This window comes from Macrosteles quadrilineatus, unplaced genomic scaffold (genome assembly GCF_028750875.1).
Source record: "Macrosteles quadrilineatus isolate MER2022 unplaced genomic scaffold, UCM_ALF_1.0 Scaffold_1__1_contigs__length_201487025, whole genome shotgun sequence".
Lineage (NCBI taxonomy): Eukaryota > Metazoa > Arthropoda > Insecta > Hemiptera > Cicadellidae > Macrosteles > Macrosteles quadrilineatus.
The window spans coordinates 147,508,187-147,517,810 of record NW_026542594.1 but is presented as its reverse complement, the minus strand read 5'-3'; the positions used below and the strand labels follow the sequence as shown (position 1 = coordinate 147,517,810).

The 9,624-nt window shown below is 33.7% G+C and overlaps 1 protein-coding gene across 2 annotated transcripts; it reads right to left on the bottom strand.

Moving 5' to 3' along the window:
- On the bottom strand, positions 1–7,782 carry LOC128982971 (uncharacterized). Of its 2 annotated transcripts, XM_054402085.1 has the most exons (4): positions 7,645–7,782; positions 4,634–4,722; positions 3,213–3,343; positions 1–2,132 (listed from the first exon to the last, which is right to left on the bottom strand). In XM_054402085.1, the coding sequence occupies exons 3-4, from the start codon at positions 3,311–3,313 to the stop codon at positions 65–67; spliced, it is 2,169 nt and encodes a 722-aa protein (XP_054258060.1). In that variant the 5' UTR covers positions 3,314–3,343; positions 4,634–4,722; positions 7,645–7,782; the 3' UTR covers positions 1–64. The 2 variants fall into 2 exon arrangements, with proteins under 2 accessions (XP_054258060.1, XP_054258061.1); XM_054402086.1 differs by lacking the exons at positions 4,634–4,722; positions 7,645–7,782 and adding an exon at positions 4,314–4,333.
- Between the last annotated feature and the right edge of the window lie 1,842 nt (positions 7,783–9,624).

Genomic DNA, 9,624 nt, shown 5'->3' with positions numbered 1-9,624 from the left:
TTATAATCAAGTATGTAATTAAATATTTTTTTACAAAAAGTCCCAGGAGAGAATGACAGTCAACTTAAGAAAATATCTCCTTTATGAATAACCTCCAAATCAAAATGTAAACTAAAGCTTTACAAATCATTCCAACAATAATGTTAAGGGAGTTCAGGTTGAAATGTTCAAAAAGATTTCCAATCAAAACTACAGAAGATCTTAATAACCCTATATTATTTTCTCCACAGTCACTTTCCGCATCAAACTGAGAATCATCATCATCATTCATACTTTCTCCTTCAAAGACGATCTCTTCCTCATAGATGAAGAAATATTCCTCCGTTTGACCATAGCAAAAATAGTTAAACTGTGGATTATGACAGTTTGTGAATGAGTTTCGGTAGTTATATGCTGACCATAACATCTCCCTACAAATCAAGTAGAATCGTAATGCATTTTGGACTTGAGTCAAACCAATTCTTGGTGTTATCGGTGTAAAAGCGCTATATTTTTCTGGTAACTGACAGTCATCTGTACACTCATCATTCTTATGTCTGATAAATTCTAAAGATTTTGCTATCGTGTGATCGTTTACAATTTTGACACTTTCAAGTTCATTCTTGGAGATGTGGTCTATTTCCATATTCTTATTGTTGCTTATTGTTGACAAGGTGTGTCCATCAAACGTTTCTTTTGTTTGTTTACTCCCTATTGTTGTTGAAACTTTACAATTTTTAGTGTCCACATTGTCTGTAGTCTGTAAAATTACTTTGACTACTTCATCAATATACATTTCGAGATTTTGAAGGTGCAAGTTACTTTGAGATTTTAAAATTGAAACCATTATAAATAATAACTTTTTGAAAACCGATTGAAATAGAGTACTGTTGTCTGATAACTCATTATGATTGTAGTATGATGTTAATGTATCCAATATATTTTTTAGTTCACATTTAATCTCTGGTTCATATAATTGCAACAAATTATCAATTTCTTTTATACATCCCTGCACCTTGTTCTCCCAAATGTTTGTGTTTGTATCATCGGTATCCTCTTTTCCAATTTCAAGAGAATCAGGTTTAGAAGTAAGCAGTTTAGTAGGCTGATGAATTGAACTCTGAACTGCACCAAACAATCTTTTGGAATCCAAATCATCAACTCGTTTCATTATGTTAATGTTTGATTCTGATAAATGCCTTGACTTTGCTATTGCTCGGATGTTTTTATTTATATCACAAACTCTGTACGCCACATGATCAACATTTAGAATATTTCCCTGTTTTTCTCCTGATTTATCCAATATGCCACCAGTACTACACTCTCCACTATCATTATTTAGTAGGTTGTTCCAATAGTTTGTTAGTTTTCTCACTACACTGCATCTATCCAAGGCTATACTGTCCTTATCTAAAATTATTTTTTGTAAATCTGTATTAGGATTCGGTGTACACTGGTGAGACTTGCATTTCAAATTAATTATTTTATTTTTGTTTTGTTTATTTATTTTTGTGTCATTCCTGCCAGCCAATATTTTGTTTTTTGTGGAACATTTATTACAATATTGTTTTTCCTTTGAATTGACAATATTTTCTCTTCCCTTTTTACTTAAAGTTTTATTTTCATCGGATTTCTTTATTGAGTTATTTAGAGAGTTTTTTTTGTTTTGTATTGCACTTGTGCCCTGTTTTTCGTTCTGCTTAGTTAAGTTATTCAATCTATTGCTACCAACTTTACCATCCAAGTTGTTTTTCAAGCCTTGTCTGTTTGTTTTGACCTCTTTACTTTTGGTTATAATTTCAACCTTTTTTGAACAATCGCCTTTGGATTTACATGACAGGCAGATATATGTATTGGTAGTTTTGGTTTTGATAAAGTCTTTCTCCTGAAATTGGTTAGAGTTTCTGTCAGGGCAAGGAATAGTCTTACATTGCTTGCACTCAGGCTTCCCATTTCTAAACTTTTGATTTGATGTTGTACAATATCTCTGTTCGCAATTGATTTTCATTTTTTCACTTGAAGTATTGACATTCAGCAACCTTTTACTGTATGTATTATATGGTATATTTTTTACTGATTTAGAATTATTTTCTAATTTTAGTGATTCCAGCTCATCAATTAGGTTCCAGAGGGACTCGGTGTTCAGTCGTGACCTATAAATATATACATGCTTTGAAAAATACAGGGCTATTAAAAAATATGTACCCAGTTTTGGGACTTTGTATCTCGAAGAGTATAAATCAGAAACTAATATGTTTTAGACCATTAGAAAGAAAAAATGTCCAAGTTTTATTTACACTGATTACAAATGCTCAATTTGTCCCCCTGTGCTGCACGGCAAACATCTAAGTGATAGCCAAATAAGTTAACAAGAGACAGCATCTATTTTTCTTGTGTCACCAATTTCTTGCCAACAAAGCCAACAAGAACAAGTTATGCTTTTTCTAGTCGGTGGTTGAATACCGAATTCGATGCCCCGCTGCACTGTAATAGGAGACTCAGTGCTTGCAAACTCTCTGTCACAAAGAAAATTTTATGTTGCATGGTAGCCATCTTACTTACAACTTATGGTAAAAAAAAACGGCTGCCAATTGTTGTGATAACCTTTTTGGCCGTTTCCAGACCTATGGTAAACATTTTGAAATTTCCTTTTATCAATGGTGTACAGTATATGTCTGTCTGATTTATACTTTATCGCCCTGTAATAGCCATGTTGAATCAAAGGTTTCTCAAATATATATTATATTCTAAACAATATAACGACAATATAACAATACAACGTTTTACTGTACAATTTAAACAGATATTTTCCATGACAAAATAAATAGAGATTCCTAGGAATGCCAAAGCTTTTACAAGTCAATATGTAAATATCAACTGGCTGCCTGGTTTAACTAATTATGGTTGATGAATTTTCCATCAAAGTATGTTGCCTTGATTTGAATATTTATTGATGATATTTCCTTTGAAGATTGGTTGTTTCCCATCTGAAAGCAACATTTAGAAACGCCTTGTTGAAATATTGCAATTAATTATTGAGTTAATTTCAACAAGTATTATTCGAGGTTTCAAAACTCAAACCGTAATGGAACAGCAGGTTTTTATTTTATTGCTTTAACGTTGTATTTAACTAAATAATAGAGATCAAAATAAACTTCCTATTTCAGGTTAGTCAAATGTTATGTAATATGGTATTACAATTAAAAAATACAGTAAATACATATTTAACTGACCTTTTAGATGGAAATTTCTGCAAATCCTGAATCAGTTTACTAAGATTATTAGTAACTTTTCTTTCCTCTTTTCCAACATCATACTTTGGCTCCTCCCACATATTGCCAACATGTATTTGCTAATTGAAATACTGAAATAAATCAATTAAATATGTCAAGGTTTTAATAGAGACGTATTTGGTAGATTTCAAAGTACTGTAACTGGTGAGCAATTAATTTAAGTAGTTGACTATAAAAGTATAAATAGGTTAATTGTTTACAATCTCTTTTAAACTGACAACTTTTCTAACTGAAACAGCAAAAATGACAAAAAACGGAATTGACAAGCGGACTGAACAAACAAAGGCATGCAATCGTTATATTATTTAGGTACCAATTAAAAAATCAAACCACACTTTTTTAAGCTTATACATTGGAGACTTGAAAAGGTTTAGATGTTATCATATTCTGGCAATAGTGGCAATTATTATAAATACAGAGGGGTGCAAAAGTAGGTATACAGTACAAACAGGCAAACAGTTTCAACACACAAGGAAATAGGTGTTTTTGTCTAGTACAACACTTTTATGAGTTGATTTAGGTGTCTTAATACTCTTCAAATGAGTTGGAAAAGTTTGGTTTTTGTATGAATTAATATATTTTTTCTATAAAATGTTTCATTACTGTATACCTACTTTTGCACCCCTCTGTATATTAAATGCAGTATCTTCAACGGATTAAAATTAAATGAAAAAGGTTAGATCTAATAGCAAAATACAGAGAGAGAAAATATATCTGTAACAAACACTAGGTTGAGAGATTAATAAATGCTCTAAAAAAATAGATAGAAGAGCCGCTTTATCAATGCTTGATTTCTAAAACTTGAGGTTCTGAAAACGAACTATGAACCCTCCTCCACTCCTCACTCATCCGTCACTTTTCCCCCTTTCATATGCATCAACACAATTAATTTGGAGTATTATTCTGTTTCTGTGTGTGTGATATACCACTATATACTGTACCACCATAGTGCAGGAATTTTTAGTGTACCTTACCCCAACATAAAATAAATTACAAATATTATATTGTTGATTTCAAGATAATTAGTTACAATCAACTTACAATTGTTTCAATAGAAAAGATGTTGTGGGAAGATGTCTACTCTGTTCCACCTGAAAACTGAGGTATATTCTAGATTTTGCTACGAGATTCACTTTAAGTTAAAAGTTAAGTCCAACAACTTAGATACTTAATTGTTTGTTGTTCCTACTGGCTCGTAAGGGGTGTAACCACCACTGGTTGGTCAAGAAAATCCATAGCATTGATCAAACATTCAACCCTTGCACATTCCTTTAAGGTTAGTACTATAAGCTAAACTATAATATTATTTTGTAAATCCTAAAGTTGTAACTATCAAATATTAAATACAAAACATATTCTACCTGCACTCTGCACCAGTTTTTATGTTATTGACATAAGTCAGGGAGGTTTATGGCTTTGAACTTATTATGGTTCCACTTCTCAATACTCACTGAAAACAGAATCATTATTTCTCCTAAGAAAATATATGAAAAATTGAATATATTGTCTTGGAAGTTTATTTATGAAGATTTTAATTAAGCTATTTAAGAGGATCTTGAGTCTAATTTGAATATTTAGATCTAGACCTTCAAAATAAAATATTTGTTATCACCATATTTGTCATCATATTTGTTATACCATTCTATACCAGAATATTATATTTTCTTCTGTAAAATGCCTATAAGAGGCTGCTGTCATGTGTACATTGATTTTTTATCTTGCATTCTTGACATTCAATGGATAGAATACTTATCAAAATCAATAAATATCACTTTGAAAGCTAGACTACACTAAAAATAGCATTATCAATATCACTGGACAACACTTTTTCATGTGAAAACTATTAACTATGAAAACTAACTAAAGGGAAAACATCTCTGTTCTGTTATAGTTTTATTTTTATTTTGCCTGCAATTAAAAAAAACTTTGAGTTTTATGTTTTGGAACTCAATGAAGCTATCATGATAGAATGGTGGTACAACACCTAGGTACATGGTTTAGGTTGTTAAAAGGAGGGTTGTCCATAAACTACAGCCTCCATCATGCTCCCCTGTTCAACAGAGACAGTGTGTTGTCAGTGCCTGATGGTGAGATGGCCTGTACTACACAACAAGCCTACTGTGACCTCCCTACACCACAGTGTACACGTACCTGCCCTGCGACCCAGGGACTCACTGGATATCCACTTCTCCAGCTGCTACAGTCATAACCTAGAGCTGTTTGCTGAGTCTTCTGACACAAAGAGACATCCTACAAGGCTCTTGGACCCTCAGAGGTTTGATTTGGCTTCCACAATATAACATGCTTGAGTTTCTCTCACTGTAGGCTACATACATTTTTAGAACACACATTTAAAGATAATCTTTTCTCGAGATCTATTCCTTACGAACTTGATATTTTTCACAAATTAGCCTATCAAATAGAATAAAATTCACTTTGCAGTACTTTTAATAATTTCTTCAAAACAGTGACCTTTTATTTTGTCAAACAGAAGGTAGACCATTGGATTGCATCACAGCTGGAACAGTTTATTGTGCACCCTCATTCACAGGTCCTCATTCTCTGTTAAATCCCAGGTCCTTAGTGAACCATGAGATCCTTTTGACTATAGAAACCTGTTCTTCCTGGTTACACCACTTTTCCACTATGGACAATGAATGCCCTCTCTGGATGAGTTCCAGGCAAGTGTTCATAAATTTTCCTCTTATTAGGACAACAATGTCGTCAGGATATCCTTGAGCGTACATGCCCTGTGCATTGATCTTGGACAGGAGATCGTCAACCACCAGATTCTACAGATTCGGTGACAAGACGCCACCCTGTGGAAACCCTCTTTGCGCCATGACCTCTCTCACTGTTCCACAGATGCTTGTGCTCTCCTACTTTCGAGAATGTTGCCTACCCACCTCACAACATTGCTTTCCACATTTCTTGATACCAGCTTTGATACAATAGAGCGAGTACTAGTGTTGTCAAAAGCTCCTTCTATATCAAGAAATGCAGCCACCGCTATTTCCTTGTTCGAGATAGCATTTTCAAGCTTGCAAACCGGCGCATGCAGGGCGTTTTCGCATGGCTTTCCTTTCTGATAGGCATGTTGTTTTGGGTGCAAAGGACGGCTTACAAGGACCCTATCCTTTATTCGTCCATCCACTAATTTCTCCATGGTCTTCAGGAGAAACGACGTAAGGCTTGTAGGTCTAAAAGCCTTACAGCACATGTGTCCCTTCCAGGCTTCAGTATGAACACTACCCTTGAGGTCCTCCATGCTTTTGGAATCACTCCACTGGCTAAGCTAGTCCTGAACAGACACATCAAGGGGAATATCAACTGGTATCCACCCTCCTGCAAAAACTCAGGATAGATGCCATCGGTACCAGGAGCTTTGAATGGTTGAAATGCCCTAAGAGCCTATTTTATACCCGTAAAGGTGATCACAGCCCTAGCGCAAACACAATCTTCCCTGGTCGTCCGCACCCTAAGTCTCTCTTTCCACACCTCATCTTGGACTGTGTTCTGCGGTTGCAAGATCCTGGGAAGTGAGCGCTCAAAAGGCTCTCCAGCACTTCTTCTGGGCCATCCTCCTTAAGCATTGTGCCTAAAGGATTGGTTTGGCCTCGAGCTAGACTCGGTGGAGCTTTGCACATTCAGAAACACTTTCCATGTTCTGACAGAATTCTCATCATGACTCTTTCTTAGCTCTTCTAGTTGTCCTATTTTAAACAGTGAGCATCCTCGAGTAGTTTTTCCAGTTTCCTGTACACTTTGCTACATTATACAGTCTGCGAACCTTCCTCCTCACGGCCTCTAGCCCACTGTTCCACCAGCAAGCTTGCATGCGCATGTTGAGGTTTCTTGGTACGATGGTCGCATTCAAAGAATTACAGGACTTAAACTAATAATCTAGAGAACTCGATACTCTTGGAGCTGATTGAATGTTTTTCTAAATAATTTAAATTGCTGGATGGAGGGGTTCAAAGTGTTGTCTTCCAAACTAGAAGTTAATTAGAATTTAAGTACCGGTATTGAAGTAGACTGCAGTTTAGACATTGCAATTATTTTAAATTAAATTATCTATCCATCTAAAGCACTAAAATAGTTTACATAGCCAAAGTTTAAAAAAAAAAAACATAATTAATTATGGTTAGGTAACGAGTATCATTGCAATGCATTTCCAGGCTCTCAGCACTCATTAACAAGTCCCATCGTGAATCATTCTGCCTGGTTTAACTGTAATTAAAACTTACAATACAAATAGCCAAAAAGATTGTCCCTTACCAGTGTTTCTGTTGATAATCTAGAATCCCTTTTCAGCAGACTGAACGTCCTATTTTGTTCTTTAGAAAAATAAAAATATGAAAAGAAAATTTACCTTATAATGAAGATATTCTAAGCTGTCATATCATATTTTGTTCTTTTAATAAATCCTCTATAATAGATACAATTCAATATACCAAAACTGTGAAATATACTACAACACAAAAATTTTTGTTAATTTGAATGATTGTTATTTTTATTTCATGTATATAAATAAAAACGAGTATGCAATACCAACCATATGTACCCTAATCATAAGATTCAAATTTTTAATACAGACCAAGGGCTGAACAACTTAAAAAATGTAAAGATTTTGCAAAAAAAATCTGGTGTCAAATTTAAATTTACTAATAATGTAGGGACTGGTATAGGTAGTTTGTAATGTGAAAAAGTATATTTTAACCAAAAATTTAAAACTATTTCATACAGAGATTCATGATTAATTGTTCATCAGGTTATTCTCAACAGTATTAAACAATTTACTCTTCCTAACATAAGGAGATTGTGGATTTACTTCATAGTCATGATGGTTTTGTGTTGTAGCTTTTAATTTTATTGTTTATTTAGCCAATTAACATAAACAATTTACCCAACCCTTAATTGTTTTGTATAAATCGATGCTTCAACATGTTACAGACAAAACAAGACTTCATTGTCTAACCACCTGCCGTCGCAGCACATAACCTACGGTGGACTAAAGGATCGCCCAAGCATCCACAGTGTCAAGCTAGGAATCAGTGCTAACCATATTGCTCAAACTAACTCTGGGTTCTCACGCAAGCTCGACGGAACCTTCTACAGCTTATGAAGTATCGTCCACTTTTAAATGTGTATGTGTTTTTATTTTGTATTCTTGTTTAAATAAAGTATTGAAAGGTAAATAAAATAGCCTTGCAATTACATTCCGTTCATCACTTAGATTTAGTAATCTGAATGACCATATAAAAAAATGTTTTATGAGACTGCATAATATAGGTACTTAGATTAAAACAATCTCACAGAAATAGCCTAAAACAAAACTAACACTATAATAGCATGGACTAATAGTTATACTGTAATATCATGAGATAAAGTACTAATAGATAAATTGAACCACTAATATGAATTATAAATGAGGGATACAGTCGATGTTAAACTATTTTTTTAGTTGTGTCACTGGCTAAACCCATAGATTAAACATACTCCCTTTCCCTTAGTAGATTTCTCATCCCTATATGGATCAGCTGCTTAAGAATGTCGGTTCAATCCGGTGTTTCTACAGTCGAGTTTTTGTTTACAGTTTGATGACATAAAAAATCAAGCTCTAGATTTTACAATGGTTGAGGAGTCTACTTGTGTTGGTTATAGTCTATGCTAAAACCATAGACTAACCAACACATAAGTAGACTTCCCATCCTATTGTAACATTTGAACCTCATTTTTTGTGTCTAGAGTCCATGTTGGACACTGGGCGCTAGTTTCGACAAAACTTTGTCTCTATATTATTTTAGGGTTGATTCCATTATTTTGTACTGTATATTGTATTGTACTGTATATTGTTGTATTGTGTATTGTTTCTGTTTCTGTACTGTATTTTGTAAATTTTATACTGTTTGGTTATACAGGGAGGTTATAAATTATTGGTCACATTTTAAGATTAATAAATAAATAACCAAGCGGCTTAGAAACATGGGAATTGTTTAATTAAATAGCAAATCTTTAGCAGTTTTATCCAGTAACTGCCAACAAATAAGTATAACAATTTCAGTAATTATAAAAAGTAATTTTAAAAAGTCTGTAAAAATCACCTAAACTGTTATTGTTATTGTAAGTTAAGTTATGTTTTCTTCTGAGGTGAGGATCTTTTAGACACTTGTCATTCGTTGAAACTGCCTGTAATACCATTTTATAGAATTATTACGCGGAAATTACGGTCATACTGTAAACGGAGCTTTCTTTAAACAGTTAGAACCCCTATTACAGATCTACTTTCATGAAACCTAAGAACACAATTTGCTTTTTAATTCTTTCACACTAGTCATTTTGATACTGAGGT